The sequence below is a fragment of the Corythoichthys intestinalis genome, chromosome 7 (assembly GCF_030265065.1).
Source record: "Corythoichthys intestinalis isolate RoL2023-P3 chromosome 7, ASM3026506v1, whole genome shotgun sequence".
Lineage (NCBI taxonomy): Eukaryota > Metazoa > Chordata > Actinopteri > Syngnathiformes > Syngnathidae > Corythoichthys > Corythoichthys intestinalis.
In genome coordinates this window covers 21,057,452-21,081,817 of record NC_080401.1, presented here as the reverse complement: position 1 = coordinate 21,081,817, position 24,366 = coordinate 21,057,452, and the positions used below count along the sequence as shown (strand labels likewise).

The 24,366-nt window shown below is 39.0% G+C and overlaps 1 protein-coding gene across 3 annotated transcripts in view; it reads right to left on the bottom strand.

Annotated features, from left to right (window-relative positions):
• The window catches only part of nr5a2 (nuclear receptor subfamily 5, group A, member 2), an 83,940-nt gene extending 60,618 nt beyond the window's left edge, over positions 1–23,322 (bottom strand). Inside the window, exons 1-4 of one of the 3 annotated variants that reach the window (XM_057840822.1) lie at positions 22,734–23,322; positions 20,297–20,415; positions 17,822–17,963; positions 9,329–10,035 (exon numbers count right to left, since the gene is read on the bottom strand). In XM_057840822.1, coding sequence (XP_057696805.1) covers positions 9,329–10,035; positions 17,822–17,963; positions 20,297–20,415; positions 22,734–22,815 — 1,050 coding nt within the window. In that variant the 5' untranslated portion in view covers positions 22,816–23,322. Of the gene's footprint in view, positions 1–9,328; positions 10,036–17,821; positions 17,964–20,296; positions 20,416–20,507; positions 20,652–21,806; positions 21,878–22,733 lie in introns of those variants that run through there. The other 2 variants (XM_057840823.1, XM_057840824.1) reach the window with 2 other exon arrangements.
• Between the last annotated feature and the right edge of the window lie 1,044 nt (positions 23,323–24,366).

Here is a 24,366-nt window from a genome sequence, read left to right as displayed (position 1 = left end):
TGTGTCAACCTCCACTACCCCTCTCCTCTTATGAGCCATTTACATGGTGACGCTGCAACACCAAGAAGCAACAATTGTGCTGTGAGTGGCCTCGCGTTTACATGGTGACGGCAAAAACGGAAGGTGAAGATGCTAACTTTTGATTCCGGCCTTCTAAGTGGACCAAATTTATTGCGGGGATTGCTCCGCAACCGTATGTATGGAACGCTCTCGCTCTGATGGCATCAGCACCCGCTTATGTCACTTTTGGCGTGTGCAGTCACTGCTAGTAAACATTCAAAACAGCAAACAAGGCGGACTGGCGGCTTTAATTTACTGTTTCATAATATTTGCTAATTTAAATTTATTTTATTTTTCCATTTTTGTGCTTTTGTGCATTGCTTAGAGTTTTTCTGTCATACAATCATTTTAACTTGTAAAGAACAGCAAACATGTATACATTTGAGAGAAAATTAAATATACAAGAAAAGCTGTGACTAAAACTGCAAAATAAAACGTAGGGGGAAAAAAGAGCCATTGCTTCAAGTTGGTGGGTGTGTTGTCTTCCGGGCAGAGGAGGTTGTTGTCAAGGAAGTGTATCATTGGCTTTCGCCTTGTAAAACTGCACTACCCTGGCCTGGCATAAATACTACATTGTTTTCACGCGGAATTGCGACATCAATCGAATGGAGATGGAACCAAGACGGAATCATGTAAATGCAAACATGAAATTTTGCCTATTTTTGGAGCGTCACCAACCATGTAAACGGCCCCTGAGTCTGGTCCTCTTTTATCCACTCACCCAGGCCAGCTGCAGTAAAGTGGCTTAAGAAGACACACCTCAGTGAGTTGTGCGGCATGCTGGGAAATGTAGTGTCTGGGCTGGCGGCCATTTTTTCAGGATTCCTCATCTCCTGCCGAGAAATGCAGCGCCCCTCCATTACTTGCCCCTGCGTAATGTCACTCTGTGTAAAAACAGTTGAAGGGGATTCTCATTCTGATTTTTGTGTCTTATGCAAAAGTACTGTGAATTTTCTGTTTCCCATGTTGGGAATTTGCCATGAAAAGGCACTGGGATTGCACCAACCACAAGAAAAATCAACATGAAGGATTTTCTGCTTAAAGGAATAGATTAAAACATTGATAAAGGAAACTGCAGTCAGATTAACAGTTGTGGACCACACGGTGCAGCGTTCCCTCTCATACAGAAGTGCAGCTTCTGAGTTGAAATTAGCCCCATGTACCGGCTTTTGATGACCAACTAATGAATAATATGACTCCAACACGCCATGTGTATTTTTCCTTACTCTCAGATGACAAAAGGTTGTCATTTGGCTGCACCATAGAAGCAGTTTAGTTAAAGATTTCTTCGCACCTTCCTCTGTTTAGATGTTTCCTGTCTAAAACAAATAAATACTTCTGTTCTGTTGTCACAAACTGAAAGGATTGCATTTTCACCCTCCTTCTCTGTGGCCTCAGATGCTTCTAACCATGGCAGTACAAAACTCTTCCCACTGTCTGTCAAGTAGTGGAACCCAAATTTAGGAATAAAAAGCCAAATATATACATATTAGGGCTGTCAAACGATTAAAATTTTTAATCGAGTTAATTACAGCTTAAAAATTAATTAATCCCAATTAATCGCAATTCAAACCATCTATAAAATATTCCATATTTTTCTGTAAATTATTGTTGGAATGAAAAGACAAGACACAAGACGGATATATACATTCAAAATACTGTACATAAGTACTGTATTTGTTTATTATAACAATAAATCAACAAGATGGCATTAACATTATTAACATTCTGTTAAAGCGATCCATGGATAGAAAGACTTGTAGGTCTTAAAAGATAAATGTTAGTACAAGTTATAGAAATATTATATTAAAACCCCTCTTAATGTTTTTGTTTTAGTAAAATTTGTAAAATTTTCAATCAAAAAATAAACTAGTAGCTCGCCATTGTTGATGTCAATAATTACACGATGCTCATGGTGCTGAAACCCATAAAATCAGTCGCACCCAAACGCCAGCAGAGGGTGAAAAAACACCAAATAACACAAGTAACAAGTGGACGTGACACTATGCTGTCATTTTAATTTGTTTGAGCGAGGCATGTGCGTTAAATGCGTCAAATATTTTAACGTGATTAATTAAAAAAATTAATTACTCCCCGTTAACGCGATAATTTTGACAGCCCTATTACATATATATGTATATATATTTTTTAATGATGACAGGTGTTCAGCTGCCAACACTCAAGCAAATAGCGATGAAGTTTAAAGAATATGGCTTAAATCTGGACTTGGTTTCAAAATTGTGTGCTTCTTTCCAGAAACTCAAAGCCCCCAAACTGCCTTTTCTGAAAAAGTAAAATATACAATATTTCACTTATACTCACGTACACTTTATTGCACAAAATACATAACATCTCTGAAAATAATAATAATTATTCTTGGCATCTGCAAAGTCGTGCATTGTCCCACTTATTAAGACCTGTTGTCCCACATATGCCCGGTTCTGGTCTGGTCACTGTAGCTATTACCTGTACATTGCAGACAACTTTAGGTACATTTATACCTATTTATAGTGTTAATCATGATTCCACAACCACACTTTGCAAGAGAAAACCCTCTAATTGTGCCCTAAAAAGGGGTGGGGTGTGTGTGTTATTGAATTATTGATTGACTGGTATGATATTATCAGTTAGGAAAATTACAAAATTGTATTATAGTGCCTGAATTATTATTTATTTATGATTACAAAAAAACTAGTATCCATCTTTTTATGTGAGCAACATACTGTATAGTCTTCAGCTGAACGATCTTGTTTCAGCTGGCTGAAGTCACTAAACCCATAAAAGATATAAGATATTAAACCTGTGTATCTTCTGACGTCATTCATTCAACAGATTTATAGCTTTGTGTTTGACTACAAGGGACCAAGTTTTACACTATGTGTTTGGTTGTGTGTGTGTTATAAATATTTTCAACATTTTGTGTTGTGTGAAGTGATGTGCGATCTCTCTAATGTAAAATTAATGCCTCCTCTCAACACTGCTGTAAGCCCACCTTATTGTCGCCTTACCAGAAAAAGACAGGGCGGTGTACTACACTGTAAGAAGACAGCGAAGGCTCTTCAAAAGGTCCCGCTAATGGCTAAATGTGTCCGAGTCCCGTGACAGAGGTAAACTTACGGAAACAAAATCTTTAAACACTTGTTTTGGCAGACATCTCATGCACACCCCCTGAGCTTGGCTCGATTACCAAAGAAATTCTTTTGTTCTTACTGTGCTAATAATAGTGAGAGCTTAATGTACTAGTGCAGTCCATGTGCGTGGATGTGAGTGTGTATTTCGGTGTGTGAAAGAGAGAAAGAGGGAGAGAAAATACTGTAGTTACAAACAGCTTCTCATTTTATGACAAACTTTTTTATTCTACTTTGCATTATGTTTCTACGGTATGTATTTATTAATACAGCACTGACATTGAACCTACTCTTATGTATTGTACATCTAGTATGTGGTGAGTAAATGTGATTCTTAAATTTGGTCATTGATCTCCAAATGTCAAGAACAGAACTGGGTAACAAGTCTGTAATGATACAGATATAGAGTCGATAACGATATAAAGTCATGATCCTGTCTCAATAGTAAGGTGATATAGTATCACGACACACGTTCAAGCTGAGTTAAAGCCACTATTCACATCTGCGGGTAACTCGCAACAAGACGGGCTGAGATGTCGACAATGACCTGTGAGCTTTCAAAAAAGTTTAGTGTTACCCAAACACAGGGAGAAAACAGCTCGCGGGAAGAGGGTGAGATGGGGAAGCTTGTTGGTGGGAAGCTTGTGGGCGTTGGCATTGTGTGTGGTGACTCACAAATCACAGTTAATCATTGTCAGTACATGAATCATTTTTAAAGACACCAAGCTGCGCTAGTTCACAATTCTACAAAAATTAGAATATTCACTCACTTGACATTCCCACTTTAGTGGTGTTCCGTGCATGCAGATAGACGTATTTCCGTCAGGAGGCAAGCTTTCGCTAGGACTTCATGTTTCCAAAATGCTTAGGAATCCCTTATTGCAACTTAAATAAAATATTAACTCATTTGTCCCATGCTGTGTCGAGGCTGGAGGTCATCATTGTATTGTAGACGTACAGAAGCGACGCACAAGAGATTAAAAAAAAAAAATGAATCGAAAACCAGGCGAGGATGCCGTCTTTTGCCAGCATGCAAGTCATGCAAAATGCCTCTAGACTTGAGAACCACGGCATGGGAGGAGGTCACAGCAAAAAAAAAAAAAAAAAGGTACATGGACAGGAACTGCTCTTAAGACAAAGGTATTGTTCTAAACCACAAAAAATGCACATGTATAAGTTATAGCAATACTGCATTATTAACTGCACCAAGCATACAGTATAGAGATAAACAGGAAGCGGCAACCTCCAGACAGATTTTCTCAGTACTCATTGCTCCCGATATTAGTGTGCATGGGAAGATGAACGAAGAGGACAGGTACGTTTATAATAAAGCTCGGTGTGACATCACACCACACAAATTTCATGGTCTACCGGGTACTTTTTTCATATTTTTTTTTCCCCAGAATAAATTTACTTGCAAACACGATTGCAATCAGATTGAGAAAAACAAGATTAAAAAAACAACAACAACACAAAACTACACGGATAGGACACTTCAACCAGGGCACACGCCTATTTTAACCTCTTATGCATCTTATGCATGTAGCAGCTAAAAAAAAAGGAAAAATGACTTTATTCCCTCTTAAAATAAAATACTTTACACATTTAAAAATAAGCCTGTTGGTCAAGAATCATGATGAGAATCGAATCGTAAAATTTTACAGCCCTAGTACAGATGTCCACGTAGGATCACTCATTGAATATAATCACGAACAAATCAAAATGCGAATTAAAACAAATTTGCATATATATATACAGAAATACATTAGAATTAGCAACTACAATAGGCCTCCCAAAACAATGGGTCATAAAACAGCAATAGCAACACTCCAACCTTAGTATAAATGAGCTTCTCACCCACTGACACTGAAATATGATCAATTACTTGCTCATTAATGAGTAAAACCTCTACTCAGTGTGGGAAGCATGCACACTATTTGTCATTATTTACATGGCACTTTTGGAAAATTAGAGTAGGTGTATCTCCATCAACTAAATTATCATGCCTCACCTATCCCAAACAGGAGGTAGTTCAGGGGGGCCAAGAGGACTAGAATTGTCCTCCAATGAGCTCACGTCATTCACTACTTTTGTAACAGGCACCTGGCTCATTTGGTATTAAGCTCCAGTAATATGGTCACCATTAGGGGACCATAAAGACATTGCATTCCGCAACTAATCATGGAGTGAAAATCACAAGTGGTTGTTCTAATTAAAATTAGGATAAGTGTATGGGAAAGAGCGTTGCAAAATGATTACTGTAAATTAATGGACAAAGCACAATGATTAGCCGTAGCTACACCTTGTGAAAAGCCTGAATGCGTGCGTGTGTGTTTGCGTGTAGCTGAAGTAGTGGGGATCCCAGCTGAATGCAAATGCAGATCCCAAATAAATGTCAATAGCCGCGACACACAGCTTGCTAAATGTCAACATGTTCTTTCAAGGACTTTATAATTGTCTCTGTTTTATATATATAAAAAAGTCATTTATTACATGTATTATTTTCTCTACTGAAAATAAAATTACATTTTGCATGTGAAGGTAATTTTACGACTGGCTCATTAATATGCATCTGTGCCTTTGGCAATGTACAATGCCAGACAACAGAAATAAAACACGGGGAACACGGGGACTTATCAAACCCAATCCAATGTCACTCAAAATATTCAACCTTCGTCCAAAGAGAAAATGAAAACATACGGTACATGCACTTGAACTCTGCGTTTGGACTCTTTTGAAGCAATGCATCGGAAAAAGCATTCATGATGTTTGTATCCGGACTGACATTGACCAGCAATGCACGGGAATATTTTGTCATATCTGTAACTAAAACCAAAATGGAAAAGCTATTACTACAACAAAGAAGTATGATCATAATTCAGATATTACATTCTTTTAAACTGATTTAGTGGCTTGTAGAAAGCTCCATATCCATTATTGTAATGTTAAGTGACTTTTATTTGCACTTCATTGTATTGATGAACAGGCAACATATTCTCCATGCACTATTCCAAACAATTTAATACCATAAATATGCAAGACAATTATGGATGCACTGTAGATGAGCTGATAGCAAATTTGAAGCTTGACTCAAGCACAGCGTAAAAATGTAAAACAAACAAAAAAGGAAGCAACTATTTATTTATTTTCTCATACAGTAAATACAGTAATGATTGCAACAACTCACCAAGCTCCTCTAATGAAAATATACACAATTCAATGCAGATAAAATGCTCACATTATGTCTGCAACACAATACAGTGACCAACCCAACAAGCTGAAGCAAATGACCACTACAAGCTGTGTCTTGCTTGATGTTATCATGGTTTCTTCCCGTTAGAAGGAAAGGGAGTTTTCCCTTTGTTAATTTTGCCGAAGTGCTTGTTTATATTGGCTCTCTTTACAATATATGGAGAGTGGGCTAAAGCCTGTCTATGAATGGTATTGCATGTTGATATATTTTTGTTTTGTGTATTTGAGACTACTATTGTTGTTTGGACCCCAGGTTACAAATGTGAATTAATACATTTGATACAATTTACCCAGCAAAGGTTGCATTTTTTGGGGATTGGGGGGGGGGGGGGGGGGGTACAGGGCAACTATTGTTGTTTGAATGATGAATGAATGCATCCATTGGGACTAATTAAAAAAAGATATCTGTTAGATGACATTTTCCTTGCTCAATAAAGATCCTGGTATGTTGCTTGGGTGTACAGTAAAAGTCAAGTTGTACATTTTGGCAACAAGCCCAGGGAAAAGTCATTGTAATCCTAAAGTACAAAGAGAGTTCAGCTACTTGGGATCATGTCAGTCATGATCTGTTTTCAGATCACATGCGTGTATCGTAACGCCACTGACTCTTCAGTCAATATGCTAACCAGTGATACATCACAAAGACTGTGCAGAGTCAGATCAGATGAATCACTCATGGGCAGATAAATCACCCAGACAACAACCTTATGAAGAAGGACCTAGAGTTATTGTAGCTCATAGCCAAAATGTGTCATGTTTGAGGAAAATGTGAGTGGCTGCTGAATTGTTGATCAAATATTAGGACAGTTTGCATCCAGAGCCACGTGAAGATTGGTGTTGAACCAGTGAATATGAGAGGCATATTAAAAAAGGTATTGAGTAACTGCAGGGATTCATTTATTCATTAGCAATTTCCCTATCCTAATAAGGCTCACAGTTGTGCTGGAGCCTGTACCACCTGACTAGGGGCAGGAGGTGGGGTGCAGATCAGCCTGAACTGATTGCCAGCCAATCGCAGGGCACCCATTTACAAACAACCTTTTACAACCACACACCTAGGCCCAATTTAGTGTTCAACCAATGTAAAATTCATTTTTTGGGGATGTAGGAGGTATCAGGATTACCTAAATTAGGGGTGTGCAAACTATTCCACGTTGGACTACAGTGGGTGCTGGATTTCATTCCAACAAAACAAAACGAAACCTTTTCACCAATCTGGTTTCTTACAAGTGTGATCAGTTGATTGAAGTCAGGTGCGGCTTGTTTTAGCAGAAACTTCATGGGTTAAACCAGGGGTCCCCATCCGCCGGGCTGGCACGGGCCCCCCGCCGGGAAGGGAGTAAGCCGAGGCACGAGGGAGGGGGGGAAGCGCCGGCGCCCGTCTCCGCCCCTCCAGGTTCGGGGATCTGAACCCGACTCCCTTTTGATCGGCGAAGGCCATCGCCCCGCGCTTCCGAACGGCGTTCGCCCATCCCTTAGGACCGACTGACCCATGTTCAACTGCTGTTCACATGGAACATGGAACAGGCCGCACAGAAATAATATTTTATTGACAACCGCATTCTGGCCGAATTAACTTTGGCCTGTGCCCCTGCTTAACACATCAATATCCCTGTCTACTCTAGATATAATACTTCAGTATAGATTAGAATGTCGTCATAGAAATCCATTGATTGGACTGCAAGCAGTACATCTTGTTTTGTATATATGATATATCTATGTGCGCTTGTCCTCTATAATAACGTATGACTAGGCCCCGGGCGCAGCACATTTGTTACCCCACACTAGCGAAAATGACTGGGAAACAGACATCTTTGGAGAGATTTTTTTACGGCGAAAAAGGACACCTGACGAGCCAGAAGATGAGCCTACAACTTCGAAGACCCATGAACTGCGAAGGAGTGGATTCGTGACCCGTTTGTGTATAAACCGAGTTATTCGAGCATGTCTGTGCAACAGGAGGAACAGCTAGTAGAGATCGCAAATGATAGCGACCTTAAACGTACATTTGAGACAATTAAATTCATTCCGGAATCTCCTTACGAGAACACTGAAAACCTTGCTACAATTTCCAACATCGCATCTTTGTGAAGCGGGCTTCTTTATTAATGCTTAATGACATGGCGAAGGTGTTAATGGTGAGAGAGCGGTGTGCAGCTAGCATGGCAGGATGGGTCTGAGGAGAACTTTTGTCCATCCACGATCAAACGTAAGTTAATATTCCTTTCTTTAAAAAAGTTTTACTTTTGAATCGCTGCATTCGCGGCCATTTTTAATATTACGCGCATGCGCAGAACTGCATACTTGCAATTTTTGATGGGTTGAAAAATTTGTCAAAACACCGCTCCGTGAAAAAAATAGCCAAATCACACCGGTCCGTGGTGCAAAAAAGGTTAAACTGTCTGTGGTCGATTAGTAAGAAAAAAAAAACAGGAGCCACAGCAGCCCTTGTGGACAGGTTTGGACACCCGTGACCTATATAAAACTCACGCATGGGTACAACAGGAAAACTGCTGTTGGGGTTTTTGGATTTTCTAGGTTTTCCCTTGCACTTTTGGGCGTTCAGATCAGTGAATTTGTAGTGGTCTGTTTACTGGCTTGTGAAGCCCTTTGAGACATTTGTTGTGATTGATGGCTACAAAAATAAATGTGGCTTGACTTGACAAAAAAAGGCCATTAGTTTAACTGTTGATCTTAGAACTGAGAGGCAGACATGCTACACTGTCATCCACCATGATGCTAATTGAAGGGATGCCCATAAATTGTGTTTGTAAAATATCAAAACAAATATTCATGTTAAGCCTGCAGATGATTAAATATTTGATATAACTGTTGTGCATACATTTTTTATAGTCAATCTTTACACTCAAAGGACCATGCACACGTACCTTGAGTTCTCGGAAGAAGATGCTGCTGCGAGCCCACTCCACGATGGAGAAAAGCGTTTGGTCAGCCATCTTGCACATGAGACCAAAGGTGTTGAGCTTTTCGTGCTTTCCCCGGCTGGCCTGCTCCTGCTGCAGGTAGGCCAGTATCTTTGCTTGAATCTGTGGTTCGTCCGGTTCACACTTGAGCAGCTCTACGATCAGGTGGGGGAAACTGGGAGGCGAGCCCGACTGGTAGGCATCGACATAGGCATAACCCATGATGGACTCTGGGGAGCTGGTGTACGGGTCTGGGTACTCGGACTTGATAGTGCGTGTGCCTTGGAAGTGTCCATAGGCTGTTTGGTAGCCCTGCAAGCTGCTGGCATGCGGGGGCATTGCCATGCTGACAGGCGAAGTGACAAACGGGCTGCGGTCATAGTCTGTTGGGGGTAAGGCAGTGGCATGATGGTGGTGGTGATGGTGGTGACTGGTGTGGTGGCCAGCGTGATGGCTCAATGTAAGGCCTTTGGAGGCAGCTGAGTGAATGTTCTGAATGGCTGATGAGATGGTGAGGTCTGTAGGGACAGCCTGCATCACCTGGCTCATAGCCTCGATTTTTAGGCCGTTGGCACGGATCAACGCTTTCTTCTGTTGCTTAAGGGCCCGGTCACGTTTGTACATTGGGCCAAACTTGTTGCGTCCTCCTCGCATACGATCTGCTCGCACAGCTGGGAAAAAAAAAAAAAAAAAGAATAAGCAGGGAACACAAGGTGGTGAAAACATTACCACGTCTAGATTTTAGCTATAAATGAGCATCATAACAATATGATTTGCTCAATAACCAATTAAATCAGTTTGAAATGGGTGTATCGCTTAGAAATAAATCTTAACCTTTTCAACCTTTTGAATGAACGGCAAAATATCACAATTATGCTGTTTGGTGTTCCCATGGTGATTCACCATTTTTTCAGAATTCATATAAGTATAACACCATTTACCATTAGTGTTGCAATTTATATCTATTAAGATATAGAAAATGTACACACAAAATAATATGGTGTAATGTAGGACAAATGTAGGACAAAGGTTTTCCTACAGTGATTATACTTGACATTGTTGACTCTTAAATGCCACGGGTCTAACAGATACTGAAGTTAATGATTGAACAAAGACACAATTCTCTTTGCATGAAAATACAAATGCACTTTGTCAGACAGATCATTTTAAAGCTTTTGACTAAAATTATGTGATAGCTTAATAACATGCCAGAATGGCTAAACTAGAGGCTGACTATTTGCATGGAGGTTCTCCCCCATACCCTCCCACCCTGATGCAGAATCCCGTGGTGAGGCACACACCATGTATGTGCTGTTGGTATGTCTAATGAATGAGAGGGTTACATATTGGACTGCTACAGGGGCCACGTGTGATCTGGCTGACTGCCACCATCACAAAGCTGCTTTGCTGCCTCCCAGTTGGGGGGCGTGGGAGTTAATTATTCATATTTAATCACCCTTTACTCCGACCCCCGTGCAATCAGGTAATAGATATCGGGGACTAAACAAGAGAAAAGCTCACTGCAATACTACAGTAATCAGACATCTGTAGTATTTTAAGCTCTTGGCCTCTCTTTTAGATTTTGATTCCTGGGATACCATGGTGACTTGGCCCTGGTCCACTACAGCTCATAATGTCTTAATAGATTAGTAAAAGAACACTTGAGGACTACTGGGGAGTGGGTGAGCAGCCCCCATGCCCCTACCTCCTTTACATGCACTCCAAAGCTGCCTTGGGAGTGATTTTAATGACCTCAGTTAGAAAAGAGTCTGTCACTGATTTGAATGATAGGATCTAACACACACTCACACACGCACACACATATGCTGACACCCTCTGATACACTCGATGCTATACACTTGTCTTGATCACAGACATAGATAGGAGCATGAAATCTTGACACCTCAAAGCATTTGTAATGCATACGTAGTGCGTCGCTCACCGACACAACAGTCATGCTGGAACTTGAATTGCAGTGCCAGGGATTATTTTAACCATTTATAGAATATTGATCCATATATCAAAGAACTGGGGGTTGGAACAAATGTATACAGTACATTTGAGCATTCATGTGTGGTTATTTAAAACTATTAGGTATTTCTAAATCATGTTGCAATTAATGATCCAAGAAACCCATACTGTGGCCAGCCCAGGTCAAAGATAAATGAGTTTCATGTAGCCATTTTGGAGAAAGAAGATTAGGGGTGTTGCTGACATACCCACCAATATCTCAACACACCCACAGGCACACAAATAAAAACTCAAGTGGTTATTTTCCATTTTTAAAACCCCAGAAACACAAAGAAGACAAACATACATTGAGGCCTCATACAATTTAAAGCTTGCATTTTGACCATTGGAATAATTTTATATTTTGAAGTTTTAGGTGTCTTGTACTTTTTGAAATCAATATTTTGTCATCAATGTATACATTTTAGTAATACAGTGGTACCTCTACATACATACGAAGTTAATTCGTTCCTGGAACTTGTTTGTGAGTCGAAATGGACGTATGTCGAGCAGGATTTTCCCATAAGAATACATTATAATTCCATTAATTCATTCCACAGCCCGAAAACCTACACTAAATCCTTAATAAATACTACTGTTACAATGGCAAATAGCAATTACAAAGAGCAAAACAAATACATTATGATTACAAATTGGAATAATATATAATAATAGTAATAATAATAATAATAACTGTAATAATGTAACAACTCGGGTTCTAAAATGGCAGTCGTATTTTGTGTGGTGTACCTGAACGCAACACGGGGCTGACGGCAGAGTGAGAGAGCGCAGTTGACATAGTATTCCTTTCACTTTTAGCATCCTATTGTTGCGGGCTGTTGGCGTGTTTTTTTTTTTTGCACAAGTTCGGAAATAATTGATTAAAAACCTGACGAAGGTGGCAATCTCTTTGGCGATGGTTGTCACCTTTACTTATAAAGACTGGCAAACAGAGGTGGGAAGAGTATTGTCAAGCAGTTTACGGACACGCACTCCACGCTTATATTTTTCCTGTGGTAAGCCTCACCTTTTTACTTTTTTCACCACCTGCTTTAACATTCTTGGAACCCATGTTGATTTCTCTCACAAGAAAATCAGCAGTGTGTGCATCTTGCGGGAAAACAATGAAATCGCGACACTGTCATAAATCGTTGTATTTTGAGCATTTGTAGATGTAGAAACAAATGGCGAGTCAAATTTTACCTCGGATGTTGAAAAGATCGTGTGTCGAAGCGATCGTATGTCAAGGTACAACTGTACTGTTATGTGCATCTGTTAATTTTTGTTCATTTAAAAAAAAAAAAATTTTACACACTACACTACTTTTCTTGGCACAAGTGGGGCACCACCTCCTATACACACACACAACCACACGCACATACGGGTGCACTCGCGAGCACACCCACACACAAGCTCAGCGCTTACGTCCTTTGATTTATGGTTGTTTAATATACAGGAATATTAAGTGCACGCAGGTGAGGATCCTTGTCTGTCGCAAGCATATTAATGGTTACTGCAGAGCCTTGCTGACACTCTGTTTGTCATGTCGGGGCCTCGACCCCTATTCCGAATGTGCCCTATCCTGTGAACACACATGAATACCTATGATACCTATGCATAAGTAATGGGACAGATGCCAGGCTTCACAGTGCAGTTTAAGTGGGCTGAAGGAAGACGAATCAATGTGGAGACTGAAGAGGCATAAGGAAGAGGGGATGGGACCTGGTTGTATATACAAATAATGCATGCTTATTCACAAGGATGGCTTAGTGCAATAAATAGATTCACTGACCACTAATTTAATGAGATACTACAACAACAACAAAAATTTAGTGTAAACTATTAGGGACTTGGGATGTGTTATTTGAACAATATTTTGTCGTTGCAGGTTAAAGTGATTGACTGCACCACCTGAAGAATTTTACATTGTACACCACTGTGAACAACAATCACAATAATAACACTGTTGTTAAAATACAATGAAGTGTTTGTTCCTGGCAATAACCTGATCTACTAACTAATTGACTGCTCTGACATGGATCAGAACCAAGTTCCTGGATAGCCGCCTTGAATGAAGGTGACCAAAAACATTCTTATCTTCCAATGTTACTATTACAGCTGCACCGTTATCTGGTGCCACACTAAAATTGTAGGGTTTCTTCCTGGGTCAATGTACAATCACGTCACAGAATTTACAGAAAATAGATTGAGTAATTTTGGCACATTTCTGCCAATGAAACAAACAAAAACCCTAAGCAAAGAAAACATGACCTTGTTAAAGATGATTACTTCTCTGACAGTGCCAGTCAAAACCAAGTATTATTTTTGTGAGCAAAGACTGATACAGCTCTTTCATTGATTCATTAATAATGTGTCTGGTGATGTCATGTTTTAAAATTGCTAGATTTAGACAATTGTAGCTGTAAAACCATCTTCAAATGATTAAGAAACTAGCAGGTCTTTAAGGTCAATTAGTTTTAATCATGAACCTGCCTAAACAGCCCATAGCCACACTGCATCTTTTAGGTGATCCACTAAGCGAAGGAGACATTAGGCAGGTTAGTGAAGCATATAATCAAGGTAACTCCTGGAATATCCCACGAGTGGGGGATACTCAGATGTAACACGCTTCATCAGCTCCAGTGTTAATGGTATGAAACCTAAGTGGATTCTCACTGTTTTCGACCCAATGTTCCAACTGTCTGATATGCCATTGTGAACAAATCCTAATGTTGGTAGTGTATTAAGTGTTTATCTTAGAACAAATATTAGTTTGAGTTATTACCTTCAATACCCTGTATTTATTCAATAAGGGCTATACTGTATTTAAAAAAAAAAAGAAAAAGAAAGATGCCCACAAGAATTCATTAATGCCAAGAACCACCTGAGAAAAGGTGTACCGTCATTCTTTAAGGTCTAAGCAAAAACCCTACAGTAACAGATTGCATGCATTCTTGTAACCAGTTTTAACATGGTCAATAACTTTAAGAGTCTAGATAGTGCAGCGCTGATCGTTTTTATGTTGCGGAACCTTGAGAGAGGGAAAGAAGAAGTTTGAAGTGATGAGAATGGAATTGTTGTGGAAGATAAATTACTGAATTACACAAAATAAAGCTAGCTACGGAATAAAGGTTTCGTTTGCTTTTACTCGTCCCGAGTGCATGTTAACATTATAAATTAAACCTTGGTAGAAGCCATCACCGATTCATTCATCATCTGAAGCGCTTATCCTCACGAGGATCTCTGTCATTCTGCAGCCTTTCCCAGCTGATTATGGGCAGGAAGTACGATACACCCTGAACTGATTGCAAGGCCATTGCAGGGCACAAACAGACAAGCAACTATTAAGAGTATTTATTAAACCTAATGTATCATGTATGTTTTTGGGACATGGGAGGAAACATAAGTACCTTCAGAAAAAACAGGGACACGGGGGAAACATGCAAACTCCACGTAAGAAAGTTGGAGTCCCAGAACGAACTCTTAATCTCAGAACTATTAGATGCCGTGCTAACCAATCGGCCACCGTGCCACCACTGAATTGTAATTGTGTACTGCACTAACGGAAGCAAGAAACTTAGGAATTGGACTGCATTTCTTACATATATATGATATGACATGACTCCTTCTGTGACTGGCCCTCAATCAACCCTAAACTCTAGGCTCCAAAGTCTCATGCTGAAAGTGGTGTTTTATTTTTGGTATTTTAAAAATGTTTAAACAGAAGGAAAGGTTTTTCCAGACAATTCTCATTTTCATCTCTCTTTGAGGTTCTGTATTTAAAACAGAAATCAGCAATTGTGATTTGTCTTTCAATTAATGAATCACATCGCATGTGCTGAATTCATTTATTTAAATATACTGTAGCTCTTCTAGAGTGTAAAGAATGAATTGCACGTCAATTTTGCATTATCGGCAGACACAATTTTGGATGCTTAGATAAGTTAGCAGATCAACTTCCACATTCATTCATTCATTCATTCATTCTTTCATTCATTCATTCATTCATTATTCATTCATTCATCTTCCATGCTGTTTATCGTTTATCCTCATAAACATCGCGGGGACGCTGTATCCTTTTAAGGGATTTTTTTTTTTTTTTTAAATTATAATTACTACTAACTACTTTATTACAGCTTAAGTGTTTTCCTCTTTTGAAATATTACACATCATGGAATTCTACACCAACCATTTGATGTGAAGTTATGGATGCAAAGACTATCTTGAATGATACACAGATATCTTGACTGGAAATAACAGACTGTCAAACTGCTGGGAAATCAACAAACTTTAGATGATCAAAATAAGCTCTCACGCAATTGGTTTCCACTCGTTTCACATATTGCTACAAGCTGCTGTGTTATGCTATGACACAGGTCGGAGTCCAAATGAGCTTTTTTCTATCATTGTTACTGCCTTTTTTTTTAACCAATGGCAGCTTCAAGAGCTTGCCTGTGGCCTTCTGAACACTGTTGGCCTTTTCATTAATACATGTATTTGCTAAGGAGATGTGTGTGCTTGTGTGCGTTTCTGTGTGGTAAGAGGTGTCAGCCTTCCTGCGGAGGAGGGCTTTATAGCTTGTGAAAGGAGTCGCCCACTGGAGCTCCTGGGCCTTGACAGTTTGCTGGAGGGCCTATCGTGCCCCCGAGCTGAAAGTTGCTGCCAGCAAACCAAATACACTGTGCGCTCATGTCAACGGGAATATGGCAGACTGGGATTCAGTGCCCAGCGGCCATTCATGATTAAGAGCAATTAATTACACCTAACATGGAAGGAAGAAGGGAGAAGTCTCAGAAAATACATTCTTTTTTTTCTTCATCTTTTTTTAATCTCATCTTTCTTATGATATTTGCAGGTACTGTCAGACTGTTTATTTGAAAAGAATTAAATATACTCTAATAGTCAAAAGACTGGGCGAAGTTACTCATTTAATAGCACGAGCAAGTTTCTGCAAACTCATTATGTATAAAAATGAAGAAGAATGGACAAATGATAACAGCAATACTTGTTTTCTGTTAAGTTATGTATATATTGTTGTACAATCATTGTATGCTCCAAAATGAACGACTTCAGAGTAGAAATGAACAATAATAATTATGTAGATATAATGTTTGAATAGGAAGAATATTCACCCTTTTATCTTTGGTTTTTGAGCGTGCTTCGGAACTGTATCCATATTAAAGATTCAAAGATGGCTCCCACCGGCTGGCCGAAACTATCATCATCACCAATCTTATACTCATGTGATTTTTCTTTTTCATTTCCCTGCCTGGCAGGTATTAAGTGTCCACCAACAACCAGATACCCCCAAACCCCCCTGACCTCCTACTAAAATACTAATAGGTCTAGCTAGTTTTCAACATATTGGCTGAAAAGAGAGGTATTCCTGTGCTCAACTTTCCAGTGTACATAACACAACACATACAATTTTATCGTCAAAGGAGGTATTCAACTTTTGTGGATATTGCAATTGGGAATAAAACCCTTTGTATTCAAAATGATCACGGAAGAATATATTTCAAGCCAAAGCAAGAATGGGTTATGCTAAAAAGCATTCAACTGTAATTTAATGGAAAATGACGAAATTGTCATTTCACAAGAACACTTAAAGTTTATAAAACACCTATGTGGACATCCAGAGTCAGTTGAGCCGCTCCATGAAATAATTTTTTCCTTCCACTTTTCAGCATCAGTAATTGCAAACAGGCAGCATATCTTGAAAAGTATATGATGCTTAGCAAATAATTTTGCCTGGTTTTGCCTTTTCACTTCTGCAGATGTGCACAACTTCTAAACTACCTTATGGGGTGATGTTCTCATAAAACCCCATAATGAGCAAAATGAAGTACAGTACATCAATTTATTTTTACAGCAAATACATTACCTACGCACAGACTAAAATAAATGTTTAAATATATCTTAAGTCAAGTAATTTGTCAAGTGTGTCAATGCATTTATGCAGCATGGCCACTACAATCTGCACAGCTGTTTGCTATGCCCATAAGTTGGAATAGCAACTTGCTTGGAGTTCATTAGCTCCAAAACAATTATATTACAGTTATATTCCTCAGTTCAAATTTTATTGACGCTGTAAAGAGAGGCATTAGTTTATATATGTTATATGTGTGTATAAATGTTTACTGATGTGGATTTAGTTTACAGTGCTGCAAAACTACACCCAGATCAGAACAGTTCCCTATATTTCAGTAACTCACAACATAATAGGGATGAATAATATTGATAATGAGGGTGGAAATTTTGAAGCCATAAATATTTTTTTCTTGGTAAGCGAGCTTTCTGATGGAAACACACAGACACACGAAGACTTAAAAGACGTAGGAAATATCCTGAATCAAATACAAATGTAATTTAAAAGGACAGAATTTTTTCCGGGTGTGTGTGATTTTGGCATGTGAAAAATGTTAAATTGTGAATGTATTCCATTACCTTCCAACTTCATGCCGACAGTGAGGCACTTTTGGAAGCGGCAGTATGGGCAGCGCTTCCTCTGGGTCTTGTCAATCTGGCAACTCTGGTTCTCAATACATGTGTAGCGCTTGTTGTTCTGCACCGTGCGCTTGAAGAAGCCCTGCGGAGGGAACCAATTAACATGTCAACCTGTTTGACCTCTTCCATGTGATGGTAATGCACCCATTCACACGCACGTAGACTGAATGTACACACACAAAGTGCACATGCACATACATACACACGGACGCACGCACACGCAAACACACACAAATTTGATGGAAAATATTAGAATATATGTTACTTGTATGGCAGTAAGTAACAAAGATTCATAAATTGAAAATTTCAAATCACTTGGCAATCATTTTGAACAAAGATAACATCCACACACATATTTGTGCATCAAGTTGTCAGGGAAAAAAAATGATTTTTATAATCGACACAACTTTTGAGGCATTTTAACTTACAATTTTTCATTTAAAAATATAAGCACATGAGCATACAGCAACCCCCCCAATAAATTTACATAATTTCCCGTTACGGGTTAATAGAGTTCCTGACTGCAACATGCAAATATTTTGGGCAGAGGGAAAAAAAAATCAAATGGAAGCAGGTAATGTATTCTGGATCCATAAACTTGGAGGACTATAAGCAGTATAACTCTCCCTTCAACTCCAAGTAAAATGAGTAGACACTGTATCTTCAATATTTTGCCAACCACAAATTTAATTAACCATGTGCATCATTCCATAAAACATAAGTAGTGCAAGGGCTTATTCACCCCAAAAATATACATCAAACCAGACACTAGGAATGTCACCTCATTTAGCAGTAACCCCATGGAAAACACACAAATCTTTAATCTACCCACCAACCTATACCATGCAACAAGGATCCCCATTCAAAGTGGATTAAATATTTTTCAAATGAGCATATTTTACAACCACCAGAGTTCCTTCAAATGTCCATTCAAGTCCAAATAGTAAAGTTTATTTTGAAAGATTGGTTGATTTGATTTCAAATGCTCACTTTGAAGTTGTGCCACTATACTTGAACTTAATTTGCTTTGCTCATGGTGTTCCTGCACCTTGACCTTGACCTTTTTACTGACTCCTTGCATCGATCGATGTTTCAGGCCCCTCTGAAACTAGCCTCTCACCAGTACCTCATCGTGAGTCTGTGTACTCAATGTGCACTTGAATGTCGTAATACTGGGAAAGGAAAAGTGTGTATATGCGGTGGGGTTGAATACTGACAGCAAACTGATATATCAGCCTGACAATTGCACAGCTGCCATTACCAATCAGCGACCTGGGTGGCAGGGTTATTGAGCGAATCAATGACTGGTTGGAGGTGAATATCAATTTTATTAATGTTTTAACAAGGATAGACGGGGCTTTTTTAAACACCTCTTCATATGCACACTTCAGGCATGCACACACATAATTCGGACTAAAAAGGTTCAATGGTGTGCTGAAGCTGAGAAGCTTCACAGATGCCACTGACATCTCCCTCCAAGCAAGTGCTCATAGCATCTCAAGGTTACAATATGGAATCCAATCTATAACATCTGCTTTAAATAATGATCACACAGGCAAAAAATGTGATGCCACAACATCAATACTGATGTTGTATATACTCCAAGTTGTGTTAACGCAGAGCCATTTGCCTTATTAATGCCTGCATGAGGGGAGGAGAGGAAATGGTGGGGAAAGCCTGCTGATGGAGCTCAAATTCAGAAGAGTTTTACTTTGCAGGCTAGTTTTAATAGGGAAGCTTTTGCCATTCAGACCCGGTTGTTGGGCTCTTAATGAACTTGCGATTAATTTCCCTACACAGCCATGAGCACACGTAACAAACAAAACCTATGTATACACCTTGCATCTGAGTAAGAGTGTTTCTTTTAAATTCTGCCTTTACACATTGTAGTAATACTCTCTTTTGATTGACAAAAATATATTCATTTTATATTACGATGCTGTATTTTTTTGTGTTCTAAAGCAACATGCATACTTTAGTCTGTATGAGGTTCAAAATATCAAAATGTCTCTATAGATTTGATGTGAGGCCGAACCACTGCAAGTCCCTATCACAAAAACGAACACATTTTTAACAATTGAAAACACTCTTAGTGTCTAAGTGTCAATCCAATTATTTTTTTCAAAGACAGAATTTATCTAGTAATTACTGAACTTTCTGGCCCTGACTTATGTTTGTCTGTTGGTATTTGCAAAATCTATAGCCACTCACTCCAAAATGATTTTATGAGCAAATACATTCTCAATTATTACCTTTCGCTTTCTTCTTGTTTTCTGTTTGCAAAAACCCCTTATAGCAATGCACATTTAACACTATATGGAAAAGCAGAAAAAAATGTACAAATCCAAAACCCAAACTCCGTGCAGCATATTACAGATTCCACGAGCGCGCACACACACGAACATATGTACTAACCTTGCAGCTCTCACAGGTGAGGAGCCCGTAGTGATAGCCTGAAACCTTGTCTCCACACACGGGACACATCTCGTCCAGATCTTCGTCATATGAGTAGTCCATCATTTTTAATTGTGGAACTGCAATGGACATGCGTACACAGAGAGGACGTTTACAATGCTATACCTGTATTCAATTGGGAGAACAACGCGGCCCAAAGTTCGTGACGTACGGTCAATTTTGCCTTGGGGACGTTCTGAAGAAGAAAAGGAAAAGCGCTAAACAGACGCTGTAAATTTTATAGCGTATTTTCTGTAAACTTGCATATCAGAAGCCCACCAAAAAGAAGACTATGGAAGTCTCATAAATATGCAATACATCTACGTCGAGCTCACTGGGGGACACCTAGGTATTAGTGGTAAAGAGTGGAGGAGTACATGTTGCCGCCCACAGACAAATGAGGACACACACACAAACGCTCATCACTGCAGGCCAAAATAGAAACAACCAACATGATTATTCCCTCTCTAACAACGCAATGCTACAAGCAACTTAAAAAAAAACACACACACACACAAAACAAAACAAAACAAAAACACGCACACATAAAAATTGTTGCCACATTTACTATCGTTCGTGAGTTTTGCGCAAAGGCAACTTAAGATGGAACGCAACCTTAATCTTCCTCTTTTGTTTGACAAAATATTATTTGTTAGAATATATGTCTATTAATGACTGCCATTATAAACGTTACTTTGTCTTGTTTCATTATCTAATTATTAAATAATTGATCTCACTCATTGGAAAGTGTTGCATCAATCAGCAAAATAAATAAATAAATAAATAAAAAGACGATTACAAAAGTTGCAAAAATTACAGCTGTAGTCATAAAAGCAGCTGTGATTCAAAGGAGCTATAATGCTTTTTTTTTTTTTTTTTGGAGGACTCATTTTTGTCTTGGGTACTTCATTGAGGCCTGCGGGACAACAATTATAACAACATTTAGATTTTTTATTTTTATTTTTTAAATCGAATTCTCATCATTTAACACTCAGTTAACACATTCTGATATGGCTCATAAGCAACAAGTTGAAAGGCGTCGCTGGCATTTTTTGCATTAAAAGCGAATCAAAATAAGATTTTAAAAAAAGAAACCTTGTAAAAAATAAACAAATAAAATGCATAAAACTAAAGAAATGAAATGCAGGGCCTCTTCTCATTATTGCAATATAGTCACACAATTTGTCACATTAAAGCACTTTACATTACTCGGCAAGAGGTTGCAATAAAGCTAAATAGACATGAGCATGTCATTTATTAAATAGCAACAACAACAACAACAAAGACATCTACAGGCAAAACAATATGATCCTGCTACTTTAAAAATACAAATTTTGAAAATAAAGACTTCGTTATAAATCGCATAAACGTTCTTTTCCTGTGGTTGGCCTTTTCCTGCAGACAGTACACCCTCCCAAAATATCATGCAAAATCGAAATGCTTCCAAGAAAAACAACTTGTCCTGAGCTACCTTGTTTTATTGCGTGTGTAAAAGCTGATAAGTGAACATCTAACAAACCACTCTTTGACTTGACTTGCACGCAGTCTTGGCTCTGTTATCAGAATCTCATAAACGCGCAAAGGCTAATTGATTGACCGCTTAGATCCCCCGAATGACAAGAGTGAAATTAAAGGAGCAGCGCAAGTTATTGTTTTTGTTGTTGTTGTTTTTTTAATTTACTATTATTATTATTTAATCTTACAAGGTGACGCAATTAAAGAACTGTCCCCGGCTCGGTTTACATTTTACGATACAGTTCAATCTGCAGGATTGGAACAATTGATAAATAACTCACTTTTTTCCTCACAAAATATGAAGCAATGTTAAAAATGTCCGTCGCATTTATGAATATATCATGGAAGCATATGCTTTGGAATTAAAATAAATAAAGGTGAGCCACTGGAATATTATTTATTTACCAAATCAAATTTATTAAACTTCAGCAACGTTTCTGAATGCATTTTAACAATATTTAGATATCATCTAAATATTTTACTTAATTTGAAATCTGAAACAAATTTATGAAATATTGTGATATATGTCGATTCGGATAACATCACACATTCAGCACTTGAGACTTCTGATTAAGAAATTGATCTGTATACCATTGAGAAGAGAAAATGTTTTTCTTGTGCACTTCAATCGGGCATATTAAATCAAAGGATCCAAGCTGGCTCAAAGCTGGGAGCGTATATATTGGATTTAATACTGTTTAGTCAATTTGGACACTTTTAACGCGCCCGGCATCAGGACTGGTCCACCAGAAGCATTGCTTTATTTGAGTGAGACTATCCATATTAGTATGGTTTGAAAATGCAAACATCTTTCATCAATAGTATAAGAGCTTTTTGAATATGCACGTCTGTTGCCTAAAGTGAAAAGTTTGTCACTTCTTACCTTGCACGTTTCTTGGCATGTGTCCCTGTTCCCCATACGATCGAGAGAGTCCCAGCGAGTCACTCTCGATTTTGGGCAGCATGTCAGCGCCGCCGGCCTCAGCTCAGCGGGAAATTCGGACGCTCACGCGAGGGATGCGGGTCACTTCCCAACTCGGTCCAAGTGGCCCGTGGGTTCAAGCTCAAGCGGGCGTGTTGCACTTCTGTATCTTGGGCCAGATGCGGGTTAACGTTGCCAACCGTCCTTGGCCGATGGACATCAATTCTAATTGTCAAAATGTCATTTTTTTCTTTCTACCTAAACAAACTGACCATGATAAATACGAATAGACGACAAAATCATGCGACGGGAGTCACAATTGCGCACTGACGTGAGTAATGTGTCACTCTAGCGCACAAAACGTGAATTGAAAGGCAAAACAAGTTTTCTTGTGTCGGCTCCAAAAGTGTTGTAGGCGCTATAAGTTAATAAAGTTAGTGTAAATAACTTTAAGCCTTTAGCACAAAATCAGCGCGCTCTCGTGCGTAAAATCAGACTCGGCGCGTCAAGCCGAACTGTCTGAGATGTGGAAACCTTTCTTCCTCCTCTTCCTCCTCCTTGCTGCGTTGTTTACTCCCCTCCCTCCAATCCTCGACTCATGCGGCCGTCTGACGTCATAGATCTCTGGTCCAATCGGTTCACTGGACTGAAACACATCGCCTCAATGGCAACGGGTTCGCATCTCCAAAATCTCAGCTGTTAGGTTCTGTTATTGGGGTACGCTCACTCTCGCTGTGACTCTGTGTGTGTTTGTATCTTTCTTTCTTTGTCTCTCTCTCTTTGGTTCTTTATTTCTAAATTAACTGGATTAATTCTAGATTTAGAGTGGAATGCAGTTTCATTGTATTGGGCAGTCTCATTTTGATAGGAGAAACATCTTTTTTCAAGTATTTCGGTTATTGTTTTTGTAATCATGGCGATTAAACTAATTTATGCTAGTTTACAAGAAGAAAAGTGGGCTGATAGAAAGGGGAGTGTTTTCATTTAAGGTTATTTGATAAGACCTCTGACATGATACCACTTCTTGAATCATTAACCTGGAGAAGAGAGGGAACTCTTCTCGCTGCAAAGAACGACATTGGGGGACACAAGCAATGGCAAAATAAAATATGCCTGAACACAGCACCAATTTGAAGGGAAAGATAATTGTGTTTAAGTAGATTAAATGTATTGCATTTTGAAGTGGAAAAAGAACAATGTATATTACACACAGACAAAATGTATTGAAACTTATCCAAATTCTGAAATTAAGCAAGGTCGTGATGATAGCCACTTTATGATGGCATGCAGAACAGTGTTCTTACGTGCATTTGCATATTTGTGTTGTGAAATCAGCATCATTTGTTCATATTCCTTTTGATTTTCCTTTCTGCCCCAGGTCAACTACTTTTACTTGCTTCTCTCACAGGCTTTGACTGTTGACTGCACTGGATTGTTGGAGGAAACAGAGTGTGTCAACAGTAAGTGTTGACATTTGGGTTTAGGAGATAAACCTCACTGCGGATCAAACAAAGACTGTCCCCTTTGAGTGGAGTGCATGTGTGTGTGTGTCGATGTGCAGAAAGGTTTCAGTGCTGCAACTTTGCTGCTGACA